General features: G+C 40.8%; 1 protein-coding gene across 1 annotated transcript; it reads left to right on the plus strand.

The window, feature by feature from the left end:
- Window positions 1-4,953: 4,953 nt before the first annotated feature.
- On the plus strand, window positions 4,954-12,055 carry aadac (arylacetamide deacetylase). Its single transcript, XM_006795306.2, has 5 exons — window positions 4,954-5,407; window positions 6,744-6,972; window positions 7,520-7,589; window positions 8,677-8,848; window positions 10,766-12,055. The coding sequence occupies exons 1-5, from the start codon at window positions 5,267-5,269 to the stop codon at window positions 11,378-11,380; spliced, it is 1,227 nt and encodes a 408-aa protein (XP_006795369.1). The 5' UTR covers window positions 4,954-5,266; the 3' UTR covers window positions 11,381-12,055.
- The last annotated feature ends 378 nt before the right edge of the window (window positions 12,056-12,433 follow it).

The following is a 12,433-nucleotide window of genomic DNA, read 5'->3' on the forward strand; positions in this document are numbered from 1 at the left end:
CTAGAGGCTACAACAGGTGCACAGATGCCATCAGGCTCTGGTGTCGACCGAGGATGGTATAATTTCAACATGTTTATGTGGCAGACGCATGTTTTGCATCTGCGGTCGCAAGTGCAAATTACATAATCAGTCTCCCCTCTTTTCACAGACTTTAAAGGGGCCGCTATACCTAGCAGACAAGGCTGAGCCCGGAACAGGCGAGAGTGCAAGAACCTGGTCACCCACCTGAAAGGTTCTTTTAACAGAAGCCTTATCATAATGGCGTTTCATTTTCCCCTGTGAAACAGCAAGGTGCTGTTTAGCCAGAGCGTTGGCTTGGTTCAAATGCTCACGGAAGTGTTTTACATACCTGCTTACATTTACTTTGGACGCTCTGTGTGGGCTCAAAAATGCATCTTACAGAGCTTTGAGGGGTCCGTGTGGTCTATGGCCAAATACCAGCTCAGAAGGACTAAAACCAAGTGACTCCTGAACAGCGTCACGGGCAGCAAATAACACAAATGGAACTCCCTCATCCCAGCTCTTTTCAGACTTTAGGCAGTATTTGCGTAGCATCGCCTTTAAGGTCTGATGCCACCGCTCTAATGCACCTTGCGATTCAGGATGATAAGCAGAGGACACGATATGTTTGACAGCTAGAGTGCTAGCCACTTGTTTGAATAACTTAGATTGAAAGTTTGAGCCCTGGTCAGTCTGTATGACCTTTGGCAGGCCAAACACGGAAAAGAATGTTGTCAACGCCTTAACAACTGATTTTGTTGTAACCTTATGTAATGGGACAGCCTCGGGAAAACGGGTAGCTGCACACATGATCGTATTGCTTTCCTGATTTTATTCTAGGTAGTGGACCCACAGTCTACTATGACATGGTCAAATGGCTGATCCACTACAGGAATGGGACACAACGGAGCTGGGGGTATGACCTGATTAGGTTTACCTGCAATCTGACATACATGGCAACTGCGGCAAAATTTAGAAACATCACACTTCATACCAGGCCAAAAGAAATGCTTTAATAGTAGCTGGTATGTTTTTGTGATGCCCAAGTGTCCTGACCACTGGCTTTCATGGGCAAGAGCCAGGATTTTCTGCTGGTACACAGAGGGCATGACAATCTGCTTGACATTACTCCATTCTGCACCTTCTGCACCTGGTGGAGACCACTGACGCATTAGAACATCATGTTCTACAAAAAAGGCTTGTTGCTCTTTATTGACTTGCTCAGCACTTACCGTACGTTTGAAACAGCTCTGCAGTGTGTCATCAGCTAATTGAGCTGCTGACAGCTGGTCTCTAGTCAAGGGCAGCGAAGAGACCTTTGGAAATGGATCAGGCTCCTCAGGTTTCACTGAGTCTGGGGGTGACAGAACATTGTTTCTTTTAGTTGGTACATCATTCTCCTCGCAAAATGAGGACATCAACACCGAATCAGAGTTGGCAACATCAGTATCTTTACGAGCTTGTGCTTGAGTAATCGCACAGGCTGGCCCAGGGTGCACGGAAACATCAGAAGTCTTCTGATTTAGGGGGTTGTCTAAAACCTCCAGACAAGGGAGCACTAACCCTCCCGCAATATCATTGCCCAACAACATGGCCACACCCTCTATTGGCAAGGCCGGGCAAACAGCAACGGGGAAAATCCTGTAACAAGTTTTGATTTGATAAAAACTCTGTGAACTGGTCTAGGAGCGTAACCCATCTCTATCCCCCGTAGAACAGAATTAAAACCACATTCACTTTCAGCAGAAAATGGTAAAACACTCGAGAGGATGACAGTCTGAGAAGCTCCAGTGTCCCTTGAAATACGCACAGGTTTTAAATCAGAGGGATTGCCGGTTAGCGATACTGAGCCATCAAAAATGAATGGTTCGAAACAAGGGTCCTTACCACCACAACCATGAACCTCATTACAGGCCTCAGCTTTCACAAAACCCACCCCTTTGGGTTGCTGAGCATTTGATGGTTGATGATGCTCCTGCAACAGCCAGTGGTGTGAGTGGTCTGGCACACTCTGATCTGCATGAAGTTGGGCGGGCATAGGTCCCTGGCCAGCCAATCACCCGTGAGTCCTGGAATGCTTTGATTTCCATAGAGGAAGGCGGGCCACCTGAGGCCTGGGGCCGTAACAATTGTATTAAATTAAATGTCATTGTTCATGTTTACTGTAATGACAGAAAATTGCTTAGGGAAGTTCTTAGTTGTAACTGTTTTAGTAACTTTTTTCTTTTTGGCAGCAATAGAGGTCTGCTTGTCAGGAGGATAATTCTGTTCCCGATTTTGATCCTTTCTCTGGATTTGTTTAAAATAAGAAATATTTCAAATATTGCCATGCATGGATTTAGTAAGAAAGTGTTTGTGTAGATGCTGCTGCCCCAAAAAACAAAGCAAAAGAAAACCATAGTGGAACTGTGTATTATGGTGCAAACAAAATGAGCTTTGGAAAAAAACAATGAGTTTGTTTTGGAATGCACTGTATATTATTTCTAATGTGAAACAGGGGCAAACGTTTGACTCCTCACAACCTTTGACAGCGCATATGTTCCATGTAAATATTATTGTCTTATTCACTTCACTCAAGGGAGATGCTGATTATCTTATTCACTCTGTGGCAAAATACTTCTTCCATTCTTCTAGATAGAGTATGCAAGCATTTGTAGGTCAGTCTTTACGAGTTCAAATAAAAAGTTACAGCTTGTTCAGCCCTTCACATATGAAGCCAGCGATCCCTAAATGATAAATATGTAACTAGGGTGGATCAACAACACAAAGCAACCTCCCAAAGTTGTGCCTCTGCTTTTGGCCTAAAGCTTGAAATCAGAGACAGTTATTTGACCCTGTTTAGCCTGTTTATTGTAAAAACAAAAAATACACGAATAGAAGAATAGATGCAAAACAAAATCAAGAGCATAGTCCAAAAAGCTTTTTGTGTTTTTCTGGGCATTACATTTCTAAGTAACACACTTTGAAAACAATCGTTTTGCATGAAAACAACTTTGGAAGCTCGAATTAAGAGTTAGCAGAGCCTGAGTTTAATATCTGTGTTTAATATTTGTGTTCAGGTATGTTTATATATGATGATTTAATTTAATGAGATTGGAAAAATCTTGTAGATTTGGGTTTTGTTTGAGGTTAGTTGCTTAAAGTTGGCCATGCAACCTGACCTATTTTTTGATTATTATATCAAATAAATGTTCCTTCCACTCATCTCACTCTGGACTCTGGAATGAAGTGCCTTCAGATGCCTCTTGTCATGCAGGGCAGCTGCTTTGCCTCAGCAGGGGCTCTGCAATTTAAAAAGTTACAAAGTTTGCCACTCATACTTATAAGCAGGGGAGGTCTGGATTGAGTTCCTTAATTATAACTATTTGAAGTGCCTCTGTAGATTTGGTAATCCCAAGAATGTGTCCATCTGTGTGTATACACACATTCATATGTATTTATGTGAGTTTACACTGATTACACCAGCAAGCACATGAACACATATTCCTACACTTCAGTACATATCTGCTTAAGCTACCCATACACGCAGCAGGGTGTTGGAGAGTCACGTGGCATAGCACTGCACAGCATGACTATACGTAGATGAAGACAACATACCCACCCCCACATCTTCTGACACCCATCCTCCCCATTAACAAGATGCAAAGAGTGAAGAGAGCTCCATAAAAGATTTAAAAGTGATCTGAGGTGGTCTCCATCAGAAGCAGAGATGAGGCCAGTTGTTGGAGGCGAACGAGAGGGAGGGAATTCCAGGGAGAATCCCTGAGTGTCTGAAGTGTGATTTTGTATTCAGAGAAGAGATTTAGTATTCCACTGCTCAGCAGTGAGCGGTCTCATGGATGCTTTCACCCACTGTCACGCCCTGCATCGTGCAGATTCTATCTCAATTGAGTTTGACGGCTGATGGAAGGAGACACGTACCTGCACCTTAACACCAGCCAATTTTATATTCCAGTTCAACTAAAAGAAATTAAAAAGACCATAACAGAGAGGTCAACTCTAAGTCATAGGGAGGTATATAGTTCATAATTTCTCAGATGAACCCTATAGAGAAATCAAACTATTTCAGACCAAGGCTTTAGGATATGGATTTATTATATGGATCATTTCATTTAAAAACATAAACAGCTAGAGTTTGCAACTTTGACAGCAAAGGGGCTCCTCATTATTTACTGACCTCAGCTTCCCCGTCTTTTATTGGACCGTTTACCAAACAAATGCAATGAAGTAATGTAATGAAGGCTGGCCCTCATCTTCTTTTTCTCATCTTGATCCAGGATGATCCAGCTGGCATCAGCCTTCTTTTGTGTTTAGAAAACTTGACAGTGCACATGCTAGGGTAGCCTTCACTACTGGCATTGCTCCAGTGTTGGTTTGAACGGTTTTGTTTTAATAAATTCCATCTGTCTCGAGTACATCTCTTGTGACGCGCCACTTCTGTTGAACCAGTTTGCCACTTTTTCTACACAAAGATATGCCCATGAAAATAAGATAAACTAAACCAAAAAGTCCTGCATCTGCAAATTCTTCTTCCCATTGCTGCAGCAAGCAGCAATCGTCCCTCCTGCAGCGTTTGAAAACGTGAGTGCATCAGAGAGTCATGTTGCTTTTGAAAGACCTACCAAGAAAGCAGACATCAGAGCTGGCTCCGTCACCAATTATATAATTAGCTTGGACAGCCTTGCAACCAAATCTGCAACAGACTTTAGCTGTGTCCACATGGAAGCTACACAGACTTTCTTCTCATATGAATTAATCTGGAAAACTTGTAGCCGGGGAATGGAAAGAGTGAAAGGGAAAATGAAAAAAAGGGGAACTCTGAATGCACCAGCCATGTTTGAGCTCCAAGCCACGACATTCGTGCATCAGGTGCATCTTAGCATAAAGTTTAGTCGCGCGCCCCGTGTAATCTAGCGATTAGAAGGCACCTGAGGAATTTGAGTTGTAGGCCAAGGTGGGACGGTTCCTGCCTCGTGAGCACACAGCGTGCGCGCTCCTGTCTCCATATCACTGACACTTCAATTAATTCTGCAGCTCCACGAGACAGACACGCACTAAGGAGCCCACTGGAGCATCGAGAAAAGCTCAGAATTTGCGCACAGATGACCACAAAATGACACCGAGCGCTCGCTGTAGAATTTAGCTCGCGCGGATCCAAGAATTGATTCCGTGAGTAAGCTTAGTCGCGAAGCGAAGTGACTTAACAAGCGCAACAGCCCGTTTGTTTTGCACCCCGCAGTTTGTGGCCAGGGACCCACGCTGGAAAATGAGGCTGGGAAGCATAATTCTATTCGTCGCTTTCTGCTCTTTCACCGCTTATTACGTTTACGAGCCCATTCCTGAGGAGATAGAAGAGAGATGGAAACTCATGCTGACCAACTCTTTCTTTAGAAGTCTCAGCCATCTGGTAAGAAAAATAAAAAATAAAAGAACTATTCTTGCCGTCTATCTTGATAATCCGCTCTGCTGTTACTGAAATACAACCCCAAAGAGTGTAGGCTCTTCAGTATTGTGGATGTATGAACACACCTTTCTGATCACTTTAATGCACTGTATGTGTGTTATATAGCCACAAGCTGAGAAACGGTAGGTAAACTGCCTTTGTTCTCTGAGCAGCTAAGGTGGCAGGTTAAACGTTTGTTTTTTTGCTGATGTAGATGCACATGCTGGTTACACCAGATTATGTCAGATGCTAATCCATGTTTTGTATAGTCCTGCTCACCTGTTCTAATAATAGAACCTATCAAGGGAACCCGTCTGCGTTTATGACGGATAAGACGCCGGTGGTTTACTGTAGCCCATTGTGCTACGGCTAATAGAGGTGGGTTTTTTTATTGTCTTCAAATGCGGTTTGCATAGATTAGTGTTGCACCATATCATCAGTAGGCTACAGTGGGCTACAGTGTAGTTTTAATATAATGGTTAGTGGATTTATTTTGGAACACCTTTTTTTCTTATTAACATCCTAAGTATTAAGTAAATCTTAGTGCTGTACTTGTTTTTAATATTGATTATTATGCAGTTAGGAAAAAAAGGTGCAGGCTACTACCTCGAACACCACAGGACAGTTCTGTTATTAAACTGGAGATAGTGGTATCTCATTTTTCCCTTTTAGCATGAGAGCATGAGAGTTACAAAAAATCATCTGTTTTGGAGATGTAATGACCATTTTGTAACAAAATCCTGTATTTTGATTTAATACTAAAATGTTTAGTACACATCAGTTTGGTCTTTGAAATGCCAAGAAAGGGAACCCTCTTGTGGTTTTTTTTGTTTTGTATTTTTAATAAAACTACTGCCTGACAGGAGCTCCTGATGGTACTTGTCCTAGATGACTCTGATTAGTTTATTGTGGGCACATCAGCTGATTACCCTGAAGCCAGGTTTCTACTGCTTCAGCAAGCAGACATAATGGAGTACCAGTCATGCTTTTATTTCATTTAGATATGACTTCTTTCAACGGTTAACTTTAGGGGACTTGACATTTTGCCAGACAGCGTTCTTGTGACTCCTTGTTTCTCTTGCTTCCTCCTTATCATGGTCACAAGTTTGGCATATTTGACCTTTTCTGTTTTGAATATTATGGATGTTAGTCTGGCATAAGTGTACATAGTATAAGCCTGTTTATCCTAACATTATCATTTGTACAAAAGGTAGTAGAGATGCCTCATGTTTCACAAACACTAACAAATTATGTGATGTGTTTTTCTCTATACCTTACATTTGCCTTTCTCCATTTCCAGGCAGACATAAGCGAATTACTGGGCCTGAAGGACTACATGGGGGTAATGTACTTCATTACTCTTTTAGAGAAGATTGCACCTGTTTCTGATGAGCATGTCAAGGTGACAGAAGAAAAGTTTGATGGAGTAGAGGTGGTGTTATATCAGCCAAAGCACCGAGGTAGTGACACAGACCTCAGGAGAGCGATCATATACCTGCACGGTGGAGGATGGTGTCTGGGGAGTTCCAGTAAGTAGTTGGGCTGGGCTCTGTTCTCCTTTATCACACTGAATAATGACTCTGTGGCTTTTAAAGGTGAACTGAAAGATGAACACATTGTGTGTTCATCTCAGAATATTACCATTGTTATTTCAAGTGAGTAGTGGTAATATTCTCTGATTGATTGATTGCGGTTCATGACATTACAGCTTCATATCGACTCCCAGTGGCTGGACTGTGACAGGATCATAAATAATGAACAAACTGTGAATCACAAATCACAAAGCTTTCAGTTTCCTGAGGAAATAGCATGCCTTCTGCAGGATCGGTGGGGACCTCAGGGGGTGGTTACCCTTGCTAATCCAAAAACGAGACATGCAGTTTGACACATCTCACGCTGCTCGTGCAATCTGTTAAAGGCCTTTCACAATTACAGTAACATGAATCTTTCCAGGAAGTATTGCTAAGCTGAATGCCAGGTTCATCTCTCTTACTGTAGCATCAAATTTATGAAATTTAATGCGATGTATTGTGTTACTTAAGTCTTTTTCATCCTGCTTTTCTACTATCTACTTAGGAATGAGTCCATATGATCTCTTGGCCAGAAAAGTCGTCACTGAGCTCGATGCTGTTGTTCTTTCAGTGGAGTAAGTATTTTGTATTTTATAGTCATGTATATTGTTGTGAAAAAAGAGGTATTGCTGAAGCAGCATGTTTTTTTTATGTCATTATTTAAATTCTTTTTTGTTTGTGGTATTAATAGGTCTCATCCTCTTCCCCGGACTTTTTCCCTGTTGCTCACACACAATTTTCTTTTGTCACGTCCCCGTCATCCCTCATTAGTCACAGGCTAGATTGAAGTGATGATGCTGTTAAGCTCTCTATTTTTCTTTTTGCTTGGGACTCTGTAAGCCTTTTCCCCATCATAACACTTCCACTGCTATTCTTTGGCACACCCGCCTCCTTGTCTGTGTGTGTGTTTGCTAATACTAACATTATCCGCTAAATAATTTTTTTTCACCTTTTAAACATCTTTTTAGTTATGGGTATTTCTACCTCTTAAAATGTAGATTTTCATAGTCATGAAACCAACCCACTGTGTAGTAAAGTGGACAGCGTATGGGTTTGGGGTGTGTAGGGTATTTCCTTATCTGGCTCATCTGAATTCCTTTCTGCTTTTTGCCAGTGGTTCAATGCGTAATTGAAGCATTAGTGAGTCTCAGGGTCAGCCATGCGTAACATTTGGCAAATAGATTAAAATACTCGTAGAGATGACACCAGCACTGCAAAGGTCAGAGCAAAACAAAACCGTTTATTGTGTCAACCATATTTCAGCAGCATAGAAGCAGTTTGCAGCAGCTGTAGTTGTGAAGTGATTGTTTGATTCTGGACATGGGCTATATATAGCTGGCTGTGCACACTTATGCAACCAGATATTTATACTTTTTTTATTATTATTTTTTCTTTTCCTTGAGTTTTTCATTACATAAAACAAAGGATTTTAAAGACATATATCCATTGCACATTATGTAAGTTATAGTTCAAGTTAATAACTAAATGGCAATAAGTTCTTTTCATTTTTATAACCTTTCTATACTCTACTGTCTCTTTATTGCCTATTCAGTTTGAAAGATGTCTGTTTGTCTTAAAAAAATGATTACATTTTTTTCCCAATGTGCTTTGTTTGCTGAAATATTGTCTGTAAACATGACTTAAATAGTTAACTCTGCTCAGGTATCGCCTTGCTCCAGCGCACCACTTCCCAATCCCCTATGAGGATGTTTACCGTGTGGTCAAACATTTCCTCCAGAAGGGGGTGCTGGCCCAGTACTATGTGCACCCTGGACGCATTGCTGTGTCTGGGGATAGTGCTGGGGGGAACCTGGCAGCTGCAGTCACCCAACAGGTACTGTTTTTTTTCTTTTGTTTATAACATCGAATCTGTTTTCCTGCTCATGAGGTGGCAGAAGAATAGGTTATTGAGTGACTGTGTGATAAATAGTATTCTCTTACCATGAAACAGAAGACTGTTCCTGTCTTGGATCTAAGTATTGGTATCTTTATATTCAATTCAAGTTTTTCAATTCAATATTATATATATATGGTGCCAAATCACAACAAGGAGCTTTATATTGTAAGGTAAGTTCACTAATTCAAAGAAAACAGAGAGCAACCCAACAATCATATAACCCTCTATGAGCTAGCGCTTTGGCAACAGTGGGAAGAAAAAAAAACTTTTAACAGAAAGAAACCTCCAGCACAAATGAGCCTTATATCAAGAACCTACATCTGAACACAGTAATCGACTTCAGAAGAACAAAGCAATCTGAGATCTTCTACCGCTCACCATCGAGAGCCTTCTGACCTACTGCTGTACTGTGAAGGATAAGAGGAAACTGCAGCAGGTGGTGATGGCAGCAGAGCAGGCAATTGGCTCTTCACTAACCCCCCTCAGAGACATTTATACTGGCAGACTTCAGTGAAAGCCAGTATCATCATCAAGGACCCCTCGCACCCTGGACACTCACGTTTTTTCCATCCTCCCCTCTGGAAAACACTACAGGTCGATCGGATCAAAGACAAACAGACTCAATAAAAGTTTCTACCCACAGGCTGTCAAACATGCTCTACCTCCACCCTGATTGAAGGTTAACTGTGCTGTTAACATTTATGGAAATTTCAACTGTTTTAAAAACTGTATTTATTATAATGCAACCATCATACTTAATGTGCACTACCACCGATTGCATTGCACCTTACATTGCGCTGATCACTTGCTCTTTAAATGGCAACTGCTGCTTTATATGGCACATATATCTTGTACATATCTGTGTAGATACATACGTTCCCTGTGTAGGTACCTCTTTAACTTTATGTCTATTTTTGGGTGGATTCTCTTTATTCTCTCTATTCTAAAGGAATTTTAATGTAAAATCTACATGCTGCTAACGGAGAGATGCCAAACTGTCTTTCATTGTTCTTGTAACAGCGAAAATTAAGATCTATTCTATTCTATATAAGGTTCATGGAAGTTTCTGAAAGATGAAAAAAGATGTTTTAGCAGCTTGTAGGATTTACTAAAACAAAAGTGTCTTAGCAAGACCAGGAGTTCTCAAGGAATCTCTTTGGAATTTAATTTTGCCATGCTGCTCTTGGTTAAGGAATTGCAAATCAATTCTTAGATACTTTATTTCAACTTTTGTACAGTTCACATACCGTACAAATACCATCACTGTTTTGTTTTTAGGAAAAAACAACCAAGGAACCTTGGGTCTTAAAAACACCTAAAATACAACCATCATACGACCTGATTTGGCCTTTAAAAATAATTGAAGTGGTTAACTGATAAATAAGAACTGTTACATCTAATGCGTCCGCTGCAAAGCAGTGTCTTTTGGGCGGCTGTAGCGTGGTGGCTCAATACCATTTGAAATGCCACTCAAAGTATCTTTGGGCAAGATACTGAACCCTGAGTGAGTGTATGCGAAGGTGCTTAAGTATAGAAAAAGCACTGCGTGTGAAACTGTATTATCAAAAATGGCTCTTAGGCTTATAAATAACAGAAGTGCTATTTCTTTGGAAGGCATGAAGGCTGGTCAAGGACCTGTTTTTGTGGGCAGCTGTGTTAATCCAACATGCTTGCTACTTCCGCTATTTAAATTTGTAGGTATTACAACACTGAAATTAACAGGTCATTAACAAGTCAACACTTGAAGCCCAACAGAAAATACTGAAGTGAAATGAGTCAACAACAATGACACATGCATTTCTTGGCTAACTTACATTTTAATCCTTCTTTTGTTCTCTCTTTCTGTCAAAACAGTTACAAAAGGAGCCGAGTCAGCAGATTCAGTTAAAGGCCCAAGCACTTATCTATCCTGTGCTGCAGGCTCTGGACCTTTACACGCCTTCATATCAGCAGAATCAGCACATGCCCATTCTGCCCCGCACTCTTATGGTGCGTTTCTGGAGTGAGTACTTCACCAGCGACAAAGCTTTTTTTAGAGCAATGATGGCCAACACCCACAACAACCCAGAGTCTTCAAGCCTGCTGAAGTTTGTCAACTGGAGTGCTTTTCTGCCAGAAACGTATCATAGGAAGTACAACTACAGTGCTCCCGCAGTTACCGAGGGAACAGTTGCAATAGATGGACCATCTCGATCTCTTGCTGATCCGAGGGCGTCGCCTCTGCTTGTTCCAGACGCAGCTTTACGCTCTTTGCCCAAGGCCTACATTCTGACGTGCGAGTATGATGTTCTCCGAGATGATGGGATCATGTATGCCACACGGCTCCGTGCTGCTGGCGTTGAGGTGACACATGAACATTATGACACAGGATTTCACGGAGCATTGATGTTCACCGTGTGGCCAACTGACTTCCTGATTGCACGTCGCATGACAGACAACTATATTAAATGGCTCAAGGAAAATTTGTAAAAGGTTGAGGATCAGTAGTAGTTATTCCAGTATTTCTTCACAATGCAAGAATGTTTTGATTGGGTGTAGACTTTTGTTTTTTGGCGGTGTCTCCTTTTCTGTGGTCCTGCTGTTTTTGTGTGTATTTATTGAGAAATTTTATTGCAATGGATAGGAGTAGGAAACAAAATTTTGAGAGTATAGAACATTTTCTTTCCAAATAAGGTGGCTTGAATGCAGCACAACACATGACGGCATCACAAAAGTACAATAATAGTGTTGTGTTTGGCTCAACAGGCAAATATGAGGGTAAAAATATCTGTGGACTTTCTTTGGCCTGTTATGGTTCTCCTCATTGTTTTCCATCCACAGCACCTCATATCTAGTCTGATCTTATGGCTTTAATTAGTAATGCATACCACTGAGAATTCTGAAATATTCCATTAGAGGTTTAAAGAATCCAGTGTAAGTTTTGACACAGCAGAAAAGAATTTTCACAACAGTCTGTTTAGCCAAAGCTAACATTTATCCAAGCTGCAGGTCACTGAAGCCTGAGGTGATGTTAGAAAATATCAAAAACACTGGCTTGCATAATCACAATATGTTTAAAACAAAAAAGAATGACTCCTTTTGTTGTGTATCCCTTAAATGTAAATGGTACACATAGAGTTGCTTATGGTAATACCCTTAATTTAAACTGCAGAATGAATGGCATTTTAATCTAATAAAAGGAAAAAAAACAACTTCAAATCCTCATCAGAAACTCATCTACTTGCATTGTGCTTTAAAATATCTTCATTTCAAGGCTGCAGGCAGTGAAATAAAATAATCCACATTCCATGAAGAATATTGGCATCTGTATATAAAGAGCATGCTGCAAAGAAAAGCTTCGCCATAGGCATAAACACATTTTTGCTATAAAGCTTAGCTCAGTGTAAAGAAGCAATATGGCAAAAAGAGAGGAAAAATATCTGGAGCCTTAACCTTTACCGATTATTACAAGTCTCACTTCCTATAATATGAGCTGATAATTTTTTATGGTAGTACATTATGTAAATAAACTACTTTACATTT

This window comes from Neolamprologus brichardi, chromosome 14 (assembly GCF_056152115.1).
Source record: "Neolamprologus brichardi isolate AB-2024 chromosome 14, ASM5615211v1, whole genome shotgun sequence".
NCBI lineage: Eukaryota > Metazoa > Chordata > Actinopteri > Cichliformes > Cichlidae > Neolamprologus > Neolamprologus brichardi.